Genomic DNA, 22,901 nt, shown 5'->3' with positions numbered 1-22,901 from the left:
ATAATACAAATATAGAATTAGTCAACACATACCCTTACTACAAAATTAGATAGTTGCATTTGTCATATGACACACCTTTAGGCATGACTTCTTTGAACTTCTTAAGCAATCAAATAAAAAACTCAGTTTTCTCATCACTTAGAAACCTACAACCAAAAATAATTATCTGATGATGATGATTAACTCTTACAAATGGTACAAAAATCAATTGATATGTGTTGGTGTTAGATGTCGTATCAAATAGAACTAAATCACCAAATACACTATATCCTTCTTGATACATGATCCGCTCAAACACATCTACCAAATTTGTTATCTGAATCAGTATTGTAATAAAAAAAAAAGCTTGAATTCTTCTCTTTCTCAAAGGTAAATAACTCAATCAGTGTTTCAGCATCAATATCCTTTTGTTCATCCCTTAGCTCCTTTTCGAAGTTTCTAATATCTCTTTCTATGCAACCTACTTACTCAGGGCCTTCATACTCTATATCCATTAATCATATTTGTTGACACATTAGCCTTTGAAAATTATTAAGTCAATGCTTTCTTTGCTGCCGAAACACTACAATGTGAGCATAGCAAATGTGCCTTTAATTGTAGGAGACAAAAGTGGATGATTATGACTTTCAATGAAGTTAGTGAGAACCCAATTATGTCTAGTTTGTTCCTTCACTAATAAAATATTTGACTTACATCCAGTTCTAATTTCACCACGTGCTCTTGTCTTTTTGATTTTATCACCTTGTGTCTCCATATTCCGTTATGGCATATCCCATTGAACATTTGTATGTCCTTCTTTAAAGCATACAATTTTTTCCAAATGCTTCATTAGTTTTCTTATTTTTTTTATTGCTTATTCTTGCTCTAAATCCGACTTCTCGTACATATTGATTATAGAACGAAAATACCTCCTCCAGTGATGTAAAGATTTCATCATAGTTTTTGGTTTTTGATCATCATAAACTTGGGGAATGTATCAACACAAAAATTTTCTTTCATTAATATAGATTATTTGATTCAGAAAATTGAGCAATAGTACAAGTGGGAGCACAAACAATATATCAATTACTGGACACCTATAAGTCAAGCAACCATTTTTTTTACTTGATTCTTGAAGCTCACTACAATCAGAATCTCATCCAAAATGTAATATGCTTGTAAATTTCTTTGTTTTGGTAAGAAAGGGAAGCATTCTACATATGTTAATATGGATTACAAAATGATTATGATAATAATAATAATGATACAAAATCTATAATAAAAATATTACTTTATAATACTAGATACGTTGGTGTTGTTTTTAAAAACCAGCACAAACTTTATAGTTGATTTTCTTTACAAATCAACACCAATGTTGTAGTTAATTTTTCATCATGTTTAATTATTAATTTTGTAGTTGATTGATAACAACACATAGAAGTTAAAATTTTAAGTGTTATTTGGAAGTTTCTTATACAATAGTTTTGTTATTTTAGATGAATTAGTTTGTTTTTTTTTTAAATAAGCGCCACGTTGCCAACACCAATGTGGTGCTAGTTTTGAAAGACTAGCATCACGTTGGTGCTAGTTTTGAAAAAAAAAAATCAACACCAATGTAGTGGTAGTTTTGAAAGACCAGTACTATATTGGTGCTGGTTTTGAAAAAAATATATATATCAATGTTTGTATTGGAACCATAAAACCAGCAATTAGAATTTATAAGGTTGATATGAAATGTGGATTCCGAAACACGAGTAGAAAAAGGAGAAGAGGGAGATGACTAGTATAATTTCAACGAAAATCCTAATTCATTTGCCGCGAGCTGAGAGTTGAACAAGATAAGTTGTGTCTAGAATTAGAACTGGAGGAAGAGAGGAGCAGATAAGCGGCAAAAAGAGTTTAGGGTTTTCGTTTTAGGGAAGAAAGACAAGAGAAGGAAGAGAAAGAAGTCCGCATGAAGAAAGAGAGAGATTAAAAAAAATCAAATTTAGATCATATCAGGTATTGTAGTGATCAGATTCTAATTATTTATGATAACATTTTATATATATATATATATATATATATATATATATATATATATATATATATATATATATATATAAAATTATGATCATTATTAAAGATGTCTTATTAATATCATATTTTATAAGTGAATTATATTCTTTATTATTTATTTTCATATTTAATTTTAAAAATAATATTCAATTAATATTTATAAATAATATTTAATTAATATTTTAACTAAATTAATTTTTAAACTACATAACTGGCCAGCCAGCCAGATTTACCGATATATATATACCACCGTATCTATCCCTAAATTCTCAGTCCAGTCATCTGCAGATACCACCTGATCCACATGAGCTTTCTCTCTCAGGCGCGTGCAGGTCGCTCCAATTAATTGCTACACTAATCAGGAAGTAGGTGCTGGGAGGTTGCCCGTTGGAAAGAAGCTCCCAATCTGTGAGGCGTTGAAGTTGAAGCAATCAAAAATCCATGCAAAAGAAACACGTCGGACATCCTCCCCAAGATGGAAAATAGAGGCACAAAATGACAGGCCCCCGACTAAAATAACCTCCCTCGATCTGTCTCACTATTCTTAATTCTTTGAAAAATATAGTTTTTTGTATATTAAAATGCAACTTATATAAAGACTGTATCATGCGGGCTTGGTTCGATCTGAGGGAGGCTCATGCTGGGGATGTTCCCAATTTTATAACCACCACCACCCCGGCCATGAAGTTGACTTAATCATAACGTTTAATTCTCCTGTTCCCATCTGCCTTCCATTCACCGGAACCATGATTCCTGCTAGCTCCTCATCCGCCGCCGCCGCCGGCTTACACAACCTTTACAGAGGTATGGAAGAAATCCTCTACTCTCCGACGCCGTCGGCAGCCGCGAAGGATGGCACCGTCTCCCATGCTCTTCTCTACGGCCTCTCCGTCCTCAAGGACAAGGTGCAGCAGTTGGAGTCCTTGGTCGGCGTCTTCCTCTATCCGAACCGGACCGCCGACGGGGAGTCGGTGGCGGCCGGCCTGGCCAACACGGTTCAAGAAATCATCTGCGCCGCATCCTCTCTCAGTTGCACGATCCAGCAAGCCGCCGCCTCCGTGTCGACCATCAACGGGGAGCTGCAGGCCAACGCGAAGGGCGGCGACAAGTCGGGCGCGATGGATTTCACTTTCCAGGAGAGCGAATTCGAGTTCCTCGCCGCTGCCAGCGCCGGGAAAGCGAAGAAGCAGGCGCCACGTGAGCATGGCAAGGGCAAAGCCATAGGGAGTAGTGAAGACGTGATCACGTCTAGCGAGGCCAAGAACAGCAGCGCGTACGAGTGGGAGATCGTCGAGTTGGCGGCGGCGGATCTGTTGGCGAAGTTCACGCACTACTGCCAAGTGTGCGGGAAGGGGTTCCGGCGGGAGGCGAATCTGCGGATGCACATGCGGGCGCACGGGGAGGAGTACAAGTCGTCGGCGGCGCTGCAGGCGAACCCGGCGAAGGGAGGGAGAGACCAGGCGGCGATGAGGAAGTACTCGTGCCCGCAGGCGGGGTGCAGGTGGAACCGCGGGCACGCCAAGTTCCAGCCGCTCAAGTCGGTGGTGTGCGCGAAGAACCACTACCGGCGGAGCCACTGCCCGAAGATGTACGTGTGCAAGCGGTGCAGCCAGAAGCAGTTCTCGGTGGTGGCGGACCTACGCACGCACGAGAAGCACTGCGGGGACCCGCGGTGGAGGTGCTCCTGCGGGACGAATTTCTCGAGGAAGGACAAGCTTCTGGGGCATGTGGCCCTCTTCGTAGGCCACTCGCCGGAGACGAGTTGCATTCGCCGGCCATAACCATATTAACGCTTGTAAGTTAATTCCATCTTTTGTTTATCAACACGAACACAATCTTTGCATGCATAAGCTAAAATGGTGTGTTGAAATAATTAAGGCGACAATATACTCGATCATCTATCAAGCTTAATTCAATATTGTATGTATATATATATACAAATAGCCCATCTTAGCTTGCACTGTCTTTCAGAAATTGATTCTCTCAGTATATATAGATAAATGAAGATTATAACAGGAAAAATAATTGAAGTTACATTTTTTTGCTGATTTTATTGAAGGGACTAGTGGCTTGTAATTCTAACTTCCTGCTCTCACCAAAGAAAAGTAATGCAAAAGGTGCATCAAAATAAAATCTTAAATTGTTTGGCCCTCGATATTTATGGGAGATCACAAAGGAAGGCTATGAGGAGTTTTGTGATGAAGCTAGCTACTACTCCCATGTACAACCATGCATCCTAAGAGACCTATTGAAAAATACAACAAAGAACTCCCTCACACTTTTTCTCCTGTATTAAGGCTTAGATGAGTGCAGTCTTGAAGTATGAAATACTCTTACAAAGGGGTTGACAAGGTAAGCAAATAGAATTATATTGAACTACTGTTACTTCATATCAAATTTGGAAGTTTGCTGATGAATGATTCTGAGACTATTGTCAGTTATTTTACCATAGTTGTTTTCACTTGAATGATGTTCTACAGATTGGAAAAGATTCTCCCATCATTTAATGAGAATCACTGTCTGAGAACTAAAGGATTTAGACAATATATAAGTATCACCAGATTTGAACATTTTAATATTGCAAGAACATAAAGAAAAAGTAAAGATAAATGGTACTTGAGTCTATTAAAGTAAATTTATGAAGATCAATTGTATGATAAAATGACAAGAATATATCAAACTGGCTCATCAAAACTATTAATGGAAGACAAAAATTAAAAGACAAAGGTAATATTTTAATATACCTTAAACAAAAAATTAAGTTACTGGCTTCGTACCATCAAATCCTCTATATATGTTACATAATTTCACCCTCCATATGTTGACAGTTGGTACTTACATGAGTATTTATTTCAATAAGTTTGAAGTCAATTATCAATTTCACCCTCCTATTGGTCATTTACTCCTTGGTGGAAAAAAATTAATATAATTAATATCCAATTTAATCCTAATTACTAAAGTTAACCAAGATAGAAATAATTAAATGTAATAAAGTTAATAATTTTATGTGTATGACCTCGGATCGAGAATCGACAAATGTATCATCCTTCTTCTTGTGGGTCTTGAGAAAGACCTCTATATATAAGTGAGCTATCGAGCTAGATCACATTCTTGCATACATAAATAAGTTGGACTAAAATTATACAAGTTTGTTAATAAATACAAAATTTACTTATATAACTTTAAAATATACTCACAAAATCTATGACATGCTCAGCAATAGATCTGGATCTTAACGTATGTCGAGCGATTTCGCTACTCGGGCCACTAGCTAGGCTTTGCATTTTTATTTGTTTTTGCTTTTTCAGAATTTGACTACCCCTTTTTACAGCCCATGTGGCCGTCCATGCACCCCATATCTTGTTTGAAACATATTTCGACCTCGTGCCCTTCTTTCCATATAGTAAAGAAGGTCTCTGTACAATTTTACATAATATATATTCCAAGGGTCCTGAAATTGTGCCTCGTGAACTTTCTCTCACATATTTTTTTCTACAATTATAAGTTGAAAATTTAGTACATTAAAGTATAAATATATTATATAATACCAAATATACTAAATTTACTTACCATAAATTTATTATAATAAAAAGTTTTCATCTCTTGGTCTATATGCCTCCATATAGTACCAAAAATACATACTCTTTCTTTAAATTTTCCCGTGATATATGTCACCACTCGGTGTCCATCAGGAGTAAATCCATATAAAAAAAATATTAAGGTATGAGAAATATATTATAAATAAGCCATATATGAAATTGGATGACTAATAAAAAAAATACTTACCTGTCCTCAACAACCCTAAGCAATTTATGGCCATGACGTGGTACTGTTTGTTGTTCTATCATGATAATATCTACAAAATAACATTACAACACATCATAATAAAGTTTACTAACATGATAATATAAGTACAAAAGAATATAGAATCATAACTTCTTTGATGAACAATAATGTAAATATTTAATCATCATTAACATCTGACTAATCAATGTTAATAATTTTTAAGTCTTCATTGCTAGACTCTATTAGTTCAACAAGATGCTCATTGTTGAACATCTCTCCATTATTTATCTCCTCGTAAGTGACATCAATATCTACAAGTAATTGAGATGTAAATTAGAGTTTTGAATTAACTGAATGTCTCTCCATTTTGTCATTCTGAAATGCATTATGGATTTAAGCAGTGATGGTATTCGGCATTTCTATGGTTGAGCGATGCTTTAATTGACAAATAGACAATCATTCATTAGATCTTCTCTTCGTAGGGTATTCAAGATAGAAACTTGACATGCTTATACTCCAAAAATGAAAGGTTCAAACTTATTGATGTTTTTGTTTGCATTAACCTTAACTAAATTATAGTTTGGATGTATTCTGAAACCTATTCTTAGGGTCAGATTATACCATAAACATTTGAACAACACACATCTTTTTATAGGTAATGGAGAATATTTAACATATATGATTTCGTCAAGTCTACTATAATAATTAAACTCAGTGTTATTGTTGTTCATAAATCCTTTAATACAAACACCAAAATTATAGATTAATTTTGGTGAATCTCATTGTGACACGTGGAATTTGAGACCATTACCAGAGTACACCATTATTTTATGGAGGTGTCTTGATATAAGATTCATTATCTTATCATCTTACACATTTGATATTCTACGGTCTTTCACCTATAAAAATAGTTATGATATCCAATTAGGACCAGACTTAATACACATGAATCAAAATTTTTTAAAAATTTTCTAACTTACATATATTTAAACCATAATACAAATTCGGCCTCTAACTTTTCAGCTACCTCACTTGGACCCATTGATGAATTTTATAGATATAGTTGTTGTTCATACAAGATAGGAAAGAAAGTAATTTTAAGAAAATTAGAATATCAAGAAAACAAATTAAACAGGATAAATATTTGATTAGACAATTCAACTTACTTTATGTAGGATTTGACCTCATCACAGTTTAAGAGTATATATGTTTTCGCTGCATGGTATCTTTGTTGAGTTAACCATCTAGAAATAGATACACCCATTGACTTGCTAGGAAACTTGAAATTGTTGGGGTTCAATCAAAGTCCCACATTGGAAAAATTTGGGAAAGATAATGGGGTTAAAAGGATGTAGGATATCTCCATTGGCATGAAGCCTTTTAGGGAGAGCCTAAGAGCAAAGTCATGAGGGTCTAGGCCCAAAGTGGATAATATCATATCATTGTAGAGACATGTAGACATCCATTGGGTGCAAAAAATGATATCAGAGCCATGGTCTAGACCAGATGCCATGTGGGGCGGCCTTGAACGAAGTTAATGGTGGGCCTAGAGCAGGTCAGGGTGATCGGATACTCGCAGGGAGACCCGGAATAGGTCAGGGTGACCGAATATTTACGGGGAGCCTGGAGTAGGTCAAGGTGACTAGATTCTTACGGGGAGGCCTGGAGCAGGTCAGGATGACCAAATGCTCGCAGGGAGGCCCGAAGCAGGTTAGGGTGATCGAATGCTCGCGGATAGGCCCGAAGCAGGTCGAGATTGACTGGATCCAGTTGCTCACAGGGAGGCCTGGAGCAGGTCAAGATGATCGGATGCTTGTGGGAAAGGCAGCGAAATAGGTTAGGGTGACCAGATACTCGTGGGGAGGCCCGGAGCAGGTCAAGATAACTGGATGCTTGCGGGGAGGCGAGTAGGTCAGGGTGATCGGATGCTCGCGGGGAGGCCCAGAGTAAGTCAAGGTGACCGAGTGCAGATGCTTGTGGGAAGGCCCAGAGCAGGTCAGGGTGACTAGATGCTCGCAAGGAGGCCCAGACCATGAGAGTAATTGTGGTCCTTCGTTTGAGGGGAGAATTGTTGGGGTTCAATCAAAGTCCCACATTGAAAAGATTTGGGAAAGATCATGCGGCTAAAAGGATGTAGGATATTTTCATTGGCATGAGGCATTTTGGGGAGAGCCCAAGAGCAAATCCTGTTGGGTTTTTCGGACCGCGAAAACCGCTTTTCGCGTCGCGGAAACCCCGAATCACCCAAAGCCCTAGATCCGTGCAAGGAAAATTTTCCGGAAAACACGAGTACGAGTTTTAATACTTTGATCTACAGTAGATCTACAAAGAAAACATTTTACCTTCGATGCGTGCCCTCGCAAAATTCCGCTTGTCCAAGGTACGTGTCGGATCTCCAAAGTATCAAGATAGATACTTCTCTAGTGATATCCACACGAACAAGGAGTACTCTCTAGCACTCAAGGATGGAGAAGAAAGACCCCAAGTGTGCTAGCACTCTCTCTAGGGCTCTCAGATGGGAATGGAAGAAGAAAGGAAAGCAAAGAAGAGAATACAATACACTCCTCTAAAAATATTACCTTTCTTCTTGGACTTCTTGGATTAACTCACTCAACCACCTTCTCCTCACCATGGAAGTCACGACAACCTCTAGCAAAGAGAGGGGAGAAGCAAGGAAGAAGATGATGGAATGAATGCACACATAACTCCACAAAATCAAAACCCCCCTACCATTAGTGTGGCCGGCCACACAATATAACCCCCTTCATTAATGTGGCCGGCCAAACCAAGGAAGAGTGTAACCCCATGAGGTGGCATACCTCATGAGGTGGAGGTGATGTGGCAAGGATGAGTCATCCTTATGATGTGGCAATACATCAAGTCAAACTTGATGTTTCAAATTCCATTTGGTCAAGTCAAAATTGACCAATTTCTTCCTTGTTGAGTTAAATCCAACCTTTGATTCAAGTCAATTTCAATTTAATGAATCTCAATTCATTAATATAAATTGACTCAATGGATCAAATTTAAATTAGACTCATTCAACAATTGAATCTAATTGAGTCTAACTCAATAAGTCTAATTCGAATCCAATCTTTGGTGCATCATATGAACCTAATCCAATTGGTTCATCATATGAACCTAATCTCCATCCACTTGTTCTTTGTGTTTGACCCAATAGGCTCTTGTAACGTTGGCAATGTTTCTAAACTCCTTTAGAAACATAAGCAATGAGCGGCATCTAGCAATACATCATTGCTACCCAAGTTACAAGAATGTTGAGATCCAACATCAAGTGGCATCCTTATGATGTGTCATCCTTATGATGTGTCAAGTGGCATCCTTATGATGTGTCATCCAATCTTTAGAAACATAAGGATGAGTCATCCTTATGATGTGGCAATACATCAAGTCAAACTTGATGTTTCAAATTCCATTTGGTCAAGTCAAAATTGACCAATTTCTTCCTTGTTGAGTTAAATCCAACCTTTGATTCAAGTCAATTTCAATTTAATGAATCTCAATTCATTAATATAAATTGACTCAATGGATCAAATTTAAATTAGACTCATTCAACAATTGAATCTAATTGAGTCTAACTCAATAAGTCTAATTCGAATCCAATCTTTGGTGCATCATATGAACCTAATCCAATTGGTTCATCATATGAACCTAATCTCCATCCACTTGTTCTTTGTGTTTGACCCAATAGGCTCTTGTAACGTTGGCAATGTTTCTAAACTCCTTTAGAAACATAAGTAATGAGCGGCATCTAGCAATACATCATTGCTACCCAAGTTACAAAAATGTTGAGATCCAACATCAAGTGGCATCCTTATGATGTGTCATCCTTATGATGTGTCAAGTGGCATCCTTATGATGTGTCATCCAATCTTTAGAAACATAAGGATGAGTCATCCTTATGATGTGGCAATACATCAAGTCAAACTTGATGTTTCAAATTCCATTTGGTCAAGTCAAAATTGACCAATTTCTTCCTTGTTGAGTTAAATCCAACCTTTGATTCAAGTCAATTTCAATTTAATGAATCTCAATTCATTAATATAAATTGACTCAATGGATCAAATTTAAATTAGACTCATTCAACAATTGAATCTAATTGAGTCTAACTCAATAAGTCTAATTCGAATCCAATCTTTGGTGCATCATATGAACCTAATCCAATTGGTTCATCATATGAACCTAATCTCCATCCACTTATTCTTTGTGTTTGACCCAATAGGCTCTTGTAACGTTGGCAATGTTTCTAAACTCCTTTAGAAACATAAGCAATGAGCGGCATCTAGCAATACATCATTGCTACCCAAGTTACAAGAATGTTGAGATCCAACATCACCTTGTGACTATTAATTGTGACTCCTCACAATATATGACAAGTGTCCTTCTATCCTAGACATCTAGATTGATCAATGTGAGGCATAGACCGTGTCATCCTTTGACCAATCTAAATCTTGAACTCCAAGTAGACTCACTCAATCAAATGAGCTCAATATCTCATATTGACTCATTTGGGTATGGTCATACACTTCGTGGTCTTACTCTATCAAGAATATCGATGTCACTCCCGTCATATAGGAGGGATAGATCCCATCTACATCACTCACATCCCTCTGCATAATTCGTTACATACTCAGTAATCGCCTTTATAGTCCACCCAGTTACGGGTGACGTTTGACGAAACCAAAGTACATAACTCCTTATGTAGGGATCCATGGTGACTTCAGGTCTAAGGACTAATAGTCATACTAATAGCCACATGAGAAAGTATATGACACTCATATAACGATCCATGATACTTTCTCATGGCGGGTCATTCAGTATACATTCTCTAATGCATACCCATGTGTTAGCTTGATATCTCTATATCCATGACTTGTGAGATCAAGTCATCGAGCTGACCTACATGCTAGTCTTATTGTATTAACATTGTCCTTGAATGTTAATACTCGACTAGGAACGATTTAGAGTAGTGTTCCCTATATCATCTCACTATCGATTCAACTAATCGATTGATATAGGTATGAACCTTCTACTCAATGACGCTATTATACTTAGTCTATTTGGCACTAATACAAATAAGTATAATAACCAAACAAATGCCTTTATTAATATACAAGAATATGATACAATGAGTCCATACAATCATCAAATGATTGGCTCTAGGGCTCTAACTAACAATCTCCCACTAGCACTAGTGCCAATCAGTATAGGCTCTAAGGCCTAATGACCTAGTGTGACCATCATGCTTTCTCTGTGCCAAAGCCTTGGTCAAGGGATCTGCGATGTTAGCCTCTGTAGGTACTCTGCAAATCTTCACATCTCCTCTATCGATAATCTCTCGAATGAGATGGAAGCGCCGTAGTATGTGCTTGGTCCGCTGTTGTGAGCGATCGCCCGTGCTATAGCTCCATTGTTGTCACAATAGAGCTCAACTGGGTCGGCGATGCTAGGAACCATCCCAAGTTCTGATGAACTTGCGGATCCAAATCGCCTCCTTTGCCTGATGCAGCAATATACTCGACCTCTGTTGTAGAATCAGCATCTGTGCCTCTTGAACTCTTCCACTCACAGACCACCATTTAAGCAAAACACGAACCCCGATTGCGATCTTCATCCCGTTTGAAGCTAGCATCACTGTAACCTTTTACAGCTAGCACATCATTGCCTCCATATATCAATAAACATTCTTTAGTCCTTCTTAAGTACTTAAGAATATTCTTGACCGCTATCCAGTGGCTTTCACCTGGATCTGACTGGTATCTGCTCGTCATGCTCAAAGCATACGAGACATCAGGTCGAGTACATAGCATGGCGTACATGATCGATCCTATGGCTGAGGCATAAGGGATCTGATCCATACGGTCTCTCTCCTCTCTAGAAGAGGGACCTTGAGTCTTCGAAAGACACGCCATGTGACATCGGCAGAAATCCCTTCTTGGAGTTCTGCATGGCAAACCGAAGGAGTACCTTGTCAATGTATGTACTCTGACTTAGGCCAAGCAATCTCTTAATCTATCCCTATAGATCTGTATCCCTAGAATGCGGGATGCCTCACCTAAGTCCTTCATTGAGAAGCAACTCCCTAGCCAGGTCTTGACAGACTGAAGCATAGGGATGTCCTTCCCAATGAGTAGTATGTCATCCACATATAATATGAGGAAGACAACTATATCTCCTACAACCTTCTTGTAGAAACAAGGCTCATCTTCGTTCTTGATGAAACCAAACTGTTTGATTGCATCATCGAAACGAAGATTCCAGCTCCGAGAAGCTTGCTTTAGTCCATAAATGGACCTATGCAGCTTGCATACTCTGCTAGTATGCTGTGGATCTACAAAACCCTCAGGTTGTGTCATGTACACATCCTCGAGCAGGTTTCCATTCAGAAACGGAGTTTTGACATCCATCTGCCATATCTCATAGTCATGGTAGGCTGCAATAGCAAGCATGATCCGAATGGACTTAAACATCGCTACTGGAGAAAAGGTTTCATCATAGTCAATACCATGAATCTGCTTGAAACCTTTAGCTACCAAGCGACCCTTATAGATAAGTCCATCCATGTCAGTCTTTCTCTTAAAGACCCACTTGCACCCAATGGGTTTTACCCCTTCAGGTGGATCAATCAAAGTCCATACTTGGTTGGTGTACATGGATTCCATTTCGGATCTCATGGCCTCTAGCCATTTCTCGGAATCTGGTCTCATCACAGCTTCCTGATAGGTGGTAGGCTCATCCTCTATGAGCATAACGTCATCATGGTCAGACAAGAGAAATGAGTATCTCTCAGACTGACGACGTACTGTCACGCCCCAGAGGAGTCCCTGTCCGAGAAAATTTCGGCAGCATCTCCCCTGTACGGTGGACAATCTGAAACTTTTCTACATCTTACAAATACCACAATCTGAAACTTTTCTACATCTTACAAATACCTCAGCCACAGGCGGCTGGAATAATAACAACAAAATAAAACATCACCACTCAGTTATATAATAGTAAACAAGACATTAATACTCTGACTCGAAATCCACCCTACTCCACTACACACGTAAAACTCAAAACCGACGAACTCACCTCTTCTGCCGTCCAGGCAGGCATGTAGTAGAATAAAAACCAAATCCAAATCCATCGATATAATAAAATCTATACCATGTCCATAAGTAAATAAATCCAGAACATAACAAGTTCAAACAGTCTAGAACAGAAAAGGAAACCAAACAAAAACCAATCACATCCTCGAGGTCTGTAGAGACCAGCAACTGGAACTCTCTCCTGACAGCATCAACCTGAAAATATCAACAATGGAGGCGGGGTGAGTCCAACACTCAGCAGGTACAATTGATATGCAAAGTAAAGAAATAACACCTAGCACTAATCATGCGTACAGTCTCCTGAGAAAGAAAAATATGCATCTGAAGTAAACAGGAGAGAAACTGTACTAACCAGGACCTGAGTATAAGGACAAACAGTCCGAGTGGTATAGGAATCCTGTATGCATGTCAAATATAGGTATCCAAACAATATGCAGCATATAAATGCAGCAAGCACAAATACAAGCAATAAATTCATCATGCATATGATGCCAATGATGCGTCCTGGTCACCCCTGATGCCAGTCGATCATCTCACACAATAGTGTGGCCGAGTGGGTAGGGCTGTGACAACCGTGTACTCTGTCGTCACTACTCCTGATGAGTGACCGAGTGGACGGGATGCTGTCGGAGTACACCTATCCTCCTACCCCAAATCATAAATGAGGGAGCGCAATGCTCTCATCTCCCGGTACTCAAAGACGGGGAGGAATCCCTGCCGGATAACACGTGTCACACTACCCATGAGCGGACCAACGGTGCCTAACAGAGTCCCTGCTGCAACACACTCAGCCTGAATCGACCACTAACCCATGAGTGGTGGTGTGTGCAGATCCATGTAACTGGCGATGTGCTCAACAATAATGGAGCGGACTATCGCACAGCATGCAATCATGCAAATGGTGCATGACACTAACCATAAAACATCCTGACCTAATCCATATATATAGAAAAGTGCACCCTAGGTCAACGAATCATATCGAACAAAGGTACACAGAAGGTACAAAAACCTAGGTCCTGAACATAGTGAAGCATGGTATATCACTACCCCCTATAAGCATGTATAAACAAATAAAGTATACATGGGATGCAAATCAAGCAATCAATCAATCATGTATCAGATATTGGGTAGTGACTAACCGAAACAAATAAAGGACATAATTAATGCAATATGTTAATTTCATTACTAAGCATATCAAAGACAAAAAGTCAAAAGTACCCGCCTCCAATCGAAAAGGTCCAAATCTGACTCCGAGATACTCGTCTCGCGTCAAGGTCCTGTAATATTTATAGTTTCCAGGTTTAGCTAATTTCACATAGATAAAATAGCTAAATCAAATCCACGAGAAGCTAACATAAATCCAACAATTAACTAGGGTTAATTTACCTTAACCCTAATCATACCATCAGACCAATTCCACACCTAATCCATTTTCACATGATTACACCTCTACATAATCAATCACCTAATTCAAATGCATAAGAAATTATATATGTACCAATTCCTACCTAAATCAACTCATATATGATCGACAGCATATATCAAATTCCTATGCCTCACCTTAACCTCCACAGCGATTCCTTGCTGCTGGATGAAAGTAGCTGCCAAATCCAAGAAAACTTACAGTAAACACTTCTCTTCAAGATTCCCCTACACTATCCGGATCAAAGGTAATGGCAAGAGTGGAGACCACGGATCAGATTTAGGGTTCAAACATAGTATTCCAACAACAACCTAACTCAAGAAAATAATTCACTGATCTTACCTCAGCCACAGCAGGGATGTTGCTACCAGAGAAAGGTAGCCGCTGGAAAATGGCTGCCGAACCCAAGAACAACCAACAACAAACCCTAATTCCTAAATCCCCCGAACAGCATAACTTGGAGGCAACCTACACTCGGAAGAGGAGAAGAAAAATCGGCGCTAGGGCTCGGATGCCAACGGCAGAGGGAGTAGGGCGTGCAGACGAGGGAGGCGACTTCTCCCTTCAACCTCAGGTGATGGCAGCGCCTGGTGCAGCTCGGATAGGAGGAGAAGATCTCGGCACAGAGGAGGTGGTCGACTGTCGTCACTAGGGCAGAGGAAAGGATGGCCGGCACTCTCTGTTCGACGGCGGAGAAACTAGGGCGCAGAGGTCATCGGCAGAAGAGAAGAAATGAAGAGAGGGAGAAGGAACTGTCTCGAGGTGGTTAGGGCAGAGGGATCGGGAGGAGGAAGTCGCGGCGAGGAAACGGGCACGTGCGGAGAAGGCTCGGGCACGGGGGTTTCGGCGAGGCAGAGAAGAAAAACAAATAAAGAAAATAAAAGAAAAGGAAATGTAAATATAAACATTTCCTCACTTAAATGGGATAGCCTAAACAGGCTTTTCCGGGCCCCATTTTTATCCCCGTCAACTCGTCCGTACGAGCTCCGAAAAATTCCCGAAAAATTTCCAAAAATTCCGAAAAAATCCCTTATTAATATTTGCCTATTTCCGGTATTTTACATTCTCCCCCACTTATAAAAATTTGGTCCCCAAATTTCGTTATCTACCATCAGCAAGTAATAACAACAGATATAGAGTATAAATGCTGAACGGTAAATAAAATCACATACCTCAAGGGAAAAGATGGGGATATCGAGCTCGGATAGTATCCTCGAGCTCCCAAGTAACCTCCTCGTCCGAATGATGCTGCCATCAGACTTTAACCAGCCGGATAGTCTTATTCCGCAACTGACGCTCTTTCCGGTCGAGAATCCGTACCGGAACCTCCTCATACGTAATGTCAGGCTGAACTGGAACTGGAATATCTGCCAGCACATGTGTCGGGTCAGGTACGTATCTCCTCAACATAGATACGTGAAATACATCATGGACACCTGACAGGGACGGTGGTAGTGCCAGTCGGTAAGCTACTGCTCCGATCCTCTCCAAGATCTCGAAAGGACCAATATACCGCGGAGCTAGCTTACCTCTGATGCCAAATCTCTTCACCCCTTTCGTGGGTGAAACTCGCAAAAATACATGGTCACCAACAGAGAACTCTAGTGGTCTGCGTCTCCGATCTGCATAACTCTTCTGACGGTCCTGCGCCTCTGACATCCTCCGTCTGATAGTACGGACCAACTCTGCATCCTGCTGAACACTATGAGGTCCCAACAACTGGGCCTCTCCAACCTCATCCCAGAGGACAGGTGTCCAACAAGGTCTACCATACAACGCCTCAAACGGTGCCATCTGGATAGCCAAATGAAAGCTATTGTTGTAGGCAAACTCTACCAACGGCAGATGGTCCTCCCAACTGTCTCCGAAATCCATAACACATGACCTCAGCAGGTCCTCTAAAGTCTGAATGGTCCGCTCTGACTGTCCATCTGTCTGTGGATGGAAGGCTGTACTGAAACGGAGCTGTGTGCCCAAGGCCTGCTGCAGACTCTGCCAGAAACGTGACGTAAACCGTGGATCTCTATCTGAAATGATACTCAACGGAACACCATGTAGTCGGATGATCTCTCGGCAATACAGATCTGCCAATCGATCCAAGGAATCAGTCCTCCGAATCGCTAAAAAGTGCACGGATTTGGTTAATCGATCAACAATTACCCAAATCGCGTCGTGACCTCGTCGTGTCCTCGACAACCCTACCACAAAGTTCATGGTAATGTGATCCCACTTCCACTCAGGAATAGGAATCCGCTGAAGTAATCCTGCAGGTCTCTGGTGCTCAGCCTTCACCTGCTGACAAACAAGACATCTAGCTACGAAATCCGCGATGTCTTTCTTCATACCATTCCACCAATAGGAACGTCTCAAGTCTCGATACATACGAGTCCCGCCCGGATGGATTGCAAATCGAGAACGGTATGCCTCCTGTAGTAGCTCCTGTAAGACCGGATGAGACTGAGGTACGCATAATCTGCCTCGGAAGTATATGATACCATCCTCGTCTCGTGTAAACTCGGTCTGCTGCCCGGAAGCTATCTGACTGCCAATGAACTGCAAATGCTGATCACCAGCCTGGGCCTCTCGGATCCTCGTCCTGATCGACGACTGAGCAACCATGGTAACAAGAATACCTTGCTCTGTCGGTCCCTGCTCCTCTAGGTCTAACTCAGAAAAACTCTGAATCAAATCCGTAACCGAAATCCGGTGGCAAGCTAAAGTCCCTCTGGACTTCCTGCTGAGCGCATCGGCAACCACATTAGCTTTTCCCGGATGGTAGTTAATGGTACAATCGTAGTCCTTCAGGAACTCCATCCATCTCCTCTGTCGGAGATTAAGCTCCTTCTGAGTGAAAATGTATTTGAGACTCTTATGATCAGTGAGAATCTCAAATGTGATACTGTATAAATGATGACGCCAAAGCTTCAGAGTAAAGATGATGGCAGCTAACTCCAAGTCATGAACTGGGTAGTTCTTCTCATGCTCCTTCAGCTGACGAGAAGCATAAGAGACTACTCGCCGTCGCATCGTAGCAGCGCCCAAACCACAGAGACGCCGGTGTAAAGTACAAATCCATCCTCTCCGGAAGGTAAAACCAAAACCGGAGCCGACACTAATCTCCGCTCAGCTCAAGCTGGTCTCGTAATCCTCGGACCATATGAACTTCACGCCTTTCTGGTAAGACGTGTCAGCGGCATAGCAATACGCGAGAATCCCTTGACAAACGCGTCGGTAATATCCGCCAATCGAACTGCGGATCTCTGAATCGACTTGATCGCTCCCAATCGTGGTGACCTCGATCTTCCGAGGATCAATGAAATACCTCTACTAGAAACCACGTGTCCCGAAAACCAACGAGAATGCACACTTGCTGAACTTCGCGTACAGCTGATGTCGTCGAAGAATCTCCAAGACCGTCGAAGATGCTGTGCATGCTCCTCCTCGGAATGCGAGTAGACCAATATGTCATCAATGAAAATGATAACAAACCGATCCAGATACTCCAGAAAGATACGGTTCATCAAGTCCATAAACACCGCTGGAGCATTGGTAAGCCCAAATGGCATTACCAAAAACTCATAATGACCGTATCTGGTACGGAAAGCTGTCTTCTGGATATCAGAATCTCTGACTCTCAACTGATGATATCCAGATCGCAGATCAATCTTAGAATACACTGATGTACCTCTGAGCTGATCAAACAAATCCTCGATCCGCGGTAATGGATATTTATTTCTGATGGTAACTGCATTCAGCTGCCTGTAGTCAATACACAACCTCATAGTACCATCCTTTTTCTTGACAAACAGAACTGGAGAACCCCATGGTGAAACACTAGGGCGAATAAATCCCCTGTCTAAAAGCTCCTGGAGTTGAACCTTCAGCTCGTTCAACTCTTTTGGTGCCATACGATACGGAGCTTTCGATGTCGGCGCGGTTCCCGGAATCAGCTCAATAGCGAACTCCACTTGCCTTCTGGGAGGCAAACCTGGCAGCTCCTCTGGAAATACATCTGGGTACTCCCGGACTACAGGAACATCGGAGAGCTGCGAACTACTACTGTCCTCAGTACTGATCAACGATAACAGAAAACCATGACAGCCGTGAGACAGCAGCTTCTGCGCCTGAATCGCCGAAATAATCGAGATACCGTCGTCTCTGATGCCAGTGAAACTCCACGAGGGTTGGTTCGGAGGCTGGAAGGTGACCACCCTCGTCTGGCAATCAACGGTAGCATGATAAACTGACAGCCAATCCATGCCAAGTATGACATCAAACTCGACCATCTCCAATACTAGAAGATCTACCGTAAGTATCATGTTGCCAAAGTCAGTATCAATCAAAATATCAGCAGTAAATGCATAAATGGAAATCGTACCGCGGAAAACGGATCCGTCAGCCCGCTGAGCATCCTCTCTGGTAATCGCATGAACACGACCAGTCTCTGGCGGAGGAGGAGGTGGTAACACTGCCAGCGGTTGCTGCGGCTGGGCAGAAGCCTGCCACTGAGGCGCTGCTGGACTATGTGCCAGATAAGACTGAGAGGATGGTGACTGATACTGTGCAGCTGGCTGGGACTGAGTCTCATACTGCCCCTGAGTCGGATACTGCCCCTGAGTCGGATAATAAGGTCCTGGAGAAAAACTCTGGGGTGCTACAGAAGCACTGGAGTACTCCTGTCCAAGCATGCCAAATGCTGCTGCGGAGGGAGCTGCTCCCTGCTGACGCTGTGAAGATTGGGCTTTCTCCTCTATACGGTATCACTAGGCTGTCCCCTCTGACCTGACCCTCCGGAAGCCGTGTGCTGAGCCTTCAGCTGACAATCTCGGCTCTGGTGTCCAGGCAGTTTGCAATAAAAGCAAACTGGCTGTCCCAGAGAGCAAGCTGAGGTGAGGTGATCTCTGGATCCACATCTGAAACAATGAGTATCACCGGAAGGTGGTTGCCGGTTCTGCTGAGAAAACCGGGAACGTCCTGAAGAAGACCGCCCTGATTTCTGAGGCCTACGAGACGCCCCAGAAGTACCCTGACCTGACCGTCTGCGACTACTCTGAGGCTGTCCTGTCGCCTGTGTCTGCTGGACCTGCCCTGATGTCTGACCCGTATGCTTTCTTTTCCTGTCCGGATATGCTGTCTGCCGAGCTAACTCTATCATCAAAGCTCGATTCAATGCATCAGAGTAAGATGAAATCCCTAATCCGGCAAGCTGTACATGCAGATAACCATCCAATCCCTGTATAAACTGCATCATGCGAGTTCTGTCCTCCGCAACTAACTCTGGACAAAACTGAGCCAACCGGAGGAATTCAGTATTATACTCGGTCACTGAGCGATTATTCTGCCTCAGACTCATAAAATCCTGTCGGCGAGCCATCTGATAGGACAGTGGAAAGAAACGGCTCTCAAAAGCCTCTCTGAACCTGGTCCATGTGACGTTGCGCTCACCAATAGAACGCTGAGTAACCCACCAGGCATTAGCTTCATCCCGTAAATGGTAAGCAGCCAGCTCTGCTTTCTCCCACTCGGAGCAAGCCATATAGAAGAAAGTCTGCTCCATAGTCTCTATCCATGACAGAGCCATACTCGGATCGAGATCTCCGCGGAAAAGAGTGAAACGAGTCTTCATCGACTCAGCCAGTGCTGGAATCCTAGCTCGTGCAGCGATAATATCAGTGAGCTGGTGGAAACACTGGAGCTGATACTACAGGTGGTACCGCGGAATAAACCGGAGGAGGAACTCCCGATGCTGCTGTATATACCGGAGCATAAGCCGTCGGTGGTACTGACTGGGGAACAAAAGTGGTGGCAGCTGGAGGTACGGTAGGTAATGGTACCGGATATGGTGCAGCTGCTGCTACTGTAGGCACTGGGGGCACAGGTGCCACTGGTGTCGGGTACACTGTAGGTCCAGGTGGCGGTGGTGCCGAGTACGTCGTAGGCTGCTCTGGAGCAAATGTCGGGTACGCCAATGGTACACCTGATGATACCGTAAATACGGTAGGAGTGGATACCGTCGGTGTGGCCAAAGTAGGTATCTCTACAGGAGCTATCGGGATTTGAGAGCCCGATGCTCCCGCTGCATCCTGAGTCTGTCCCTAACAGTGGGCATCTCTGGCATATCCAGAGATCCCGTGGTCCTCGCACGTGGTCGTCCAGCACCACGTCTCGCAGCAATACGTGTGGATCGTCTCATATCTGTTAAATTAAATTACAGATATTACTACAAGTATAAAAATCATAAAATAACAACATACCTATTTGCTGTCTGGAGATGTTCCGTCGCTGTCCAGTCCCCAATTTGACCTCAAAATTCCGAACGTACATATCGCCGGAAATCCAAATAAATCCGAAACGGAAATCCGAAACATAACCATATCGAAAATCCGATAATGCCCAGTTTGACTCGCAAACCTGGCTAACCCAAATATCCAGAATACCAACAACAGGTATCCGATAAATCTCCAGAACACCAAAAGCAGGTATCATAACCCGCTCTAATACCAAATAAATTGGTATCAGATAAATCCCGAAAATCCAAAATACGAAACAAAAGATCATAAAACTGTGCTCTGATACCACTAAATTGTCACGCCCCAGAAGAGTCCCTGTCCGAGAAAATTTCGGCAGCATCTCCCCTGTACGGTGGACAATCTGAAACTTTTCTACATCTTACAAATACCTCAGCCACAGGCGGCTGGAATAATAACAACAAAATAAAACATCACCACGCAGTTATATAATAGTAAACAAGACATTAATACTCTGACTCGAAATCCACCCTACTCCATTACACACGTAAAACTCAAAACCGACGAACTCACCTCTTCTGTCGTCCAGGCAGGCATGTATTAGAATAAAAACTAAATCTAAATCCATCGATATAATAAAATCTATACCATGTCCATAAGTAAATAAATCCAGAACATAACAAGTTCAAACAGTCTAGAACAGAAAAGGAAACCAAACGAAAACCAATCACATCCTCGAGGTCTGCAGGGACCAGCAACTGGAACTCTCTCCTGACAGCATCAACCTGAAAATATCAACAATGGAGGCGGGGTGAGTCCAACACTCAGCAGGTACAATTGATATGCAAAGTAAAGAAATAACACCTAGCACTAATCATGCGTACAGTCTCCTGATAATAGAAAGATAAAAATATGCATCTGAAGTAAACAGGAGAGAAACTGTACTAACCAGGACCTGAGTATAAGGACAAACAGTCCGAGTGGTATAGGAATCCTGTATGCATGTCAAACATAGGTATCCAAACAATATGCAGCATATAAATGCAGCAAGCACAAATACAAGCAATAAATTCATCATGCATATGATGCCAATGATGCGTCCTGGTCACCCCTGACGCCAGTCGATCATCTCACACAATAGTGTGGCCGAGTGGGTAGGGCTGTGACAACCGTGCACTCTGTCGTCACTACTCCTGATGAGTGACCGAGTGGACGGGATGCTGTCGGAGTACACCTATCCTCCTACCCCAAATCATAAATGGGGGAGCGCAATGCTCTCATCTCCCAGTACTCAAAGACGGGGAGGAATCCCTGCCGGATAACACGTTGTGTCACACTACCCATGAGCGGACCAACGGTGCCTAACCTACTGCAACACACACTCTGAATCGACCACTAACCCATGAGTGGTGGTGTGTGCAGATCCATGTAACTGGCGATGTGCTCAACAATAATGGAGCGGACTATCGCACAGCATGCAATCATGCAAATGGTGCATGGCACTAACCATAAAACATCCTGACTTAATCCATATATATAGAAAAGTGCACCCTAGGTCAACGAATCATATCGAACAAAGGTACACAGAAGGTACAAAAACCTAGGTCCTGAACATAGTGAAGCATGGTATATCACTACCCCCTATAAGCATGTATAAACAAATAAAGTATACATGGGATGCAAATCAAGCAATCAATCAATCATGTATCAGATATTGGGTAGTGACTAACCGAAACAAATAAAGGACATAATTAATGCAATATGTTAATTTCATTACTAAGCATATCAAAGACAAAAAGTCAAAAGTACCCGCCTCCAATCGAAAAGGTCCAAATCTGACTCCGAGATACTCGTCTCGCGTCAAGGTCCTGTAATATTTATAGTTTCCAGGTTTAGCTAATTTCACATAGATAAAATAGCTAAATCAAATCCACGAGAAGCTAACATAAATCCAACAATTAACTAGGGTTAATTTACCTTAACCCTAATCATACCATCAGACCAATTCCACACCTAATCCATTTTCACATGATTACACCTCTACATAATCAATCACCTAATTCAAATGCATAAGAAATTATATATGTACCAATTCCTACCTAAATCAACTCATACATGATCGACAGCATATATCAAATTCCTATGCCTCACCTTAACCTCCACAGCGATTCCTGGATGAAAGTAGCTGCCAAATCCAAGAAAACTTACAGTAAACACTTCTCTTCAAGATTCCCCTACACTGTCCGGATCAAAGGTAATGGCAAGAGTGGAGACCACGGATCAGATTTAGGGTTC

General features: G+C 41.8%; 1 protein-coding gene across 1 annotated transcript; it reads left to right on the top strand.

The window, feature by feature from the left end:
- The first annotated feature begins 2,746 nt into the window (after positions 1-2,746).
- LOC122012677 (protein SENSITIVE TO PROTON RHIZOTOXICITY 2-like) lies at positions 2,747-4,341 on the top strand. Its single transcript, XM_042569293.1, has 2 exons — positions 2,747-3,832; positions 4,097-4,341. The coding sequence occupies exon 1, from the start codon at positions 2,784-2,786 to the stop codon at positions 3,816-3,818; it is 1,035 nt and encodes a 344-aa protein (XP_042425227.1). The 5' UTR covers positions 2,747-2,783; the 3' UTR covers positions 3,819-3,832; positions 4,097-4,341.
- Positions 4,342-22,901: the final 18,560 nt, after the last annotated feature.

The sequence above is a fragment of the Zingiber officinale genome, chromosome 1A, assembly GCF_018446385.1.
Source record: "Zingiber officinale cultivar Zhangliang chromosome 1A, Zo_v1.1, whole genome shotgun sequence".
Classification (NCBI taxonomy): Eukaryota; Viridiplantae; Streptophyta; class Magnoliopsida; order Zingiberales; family Zingiberaceae; genus Zingiber; species Zingiber officinale.
Note: the sequence above shows the minus strand (reverse complement) of the source record. Positions and strands in the feature narration are given on the sequence as shown.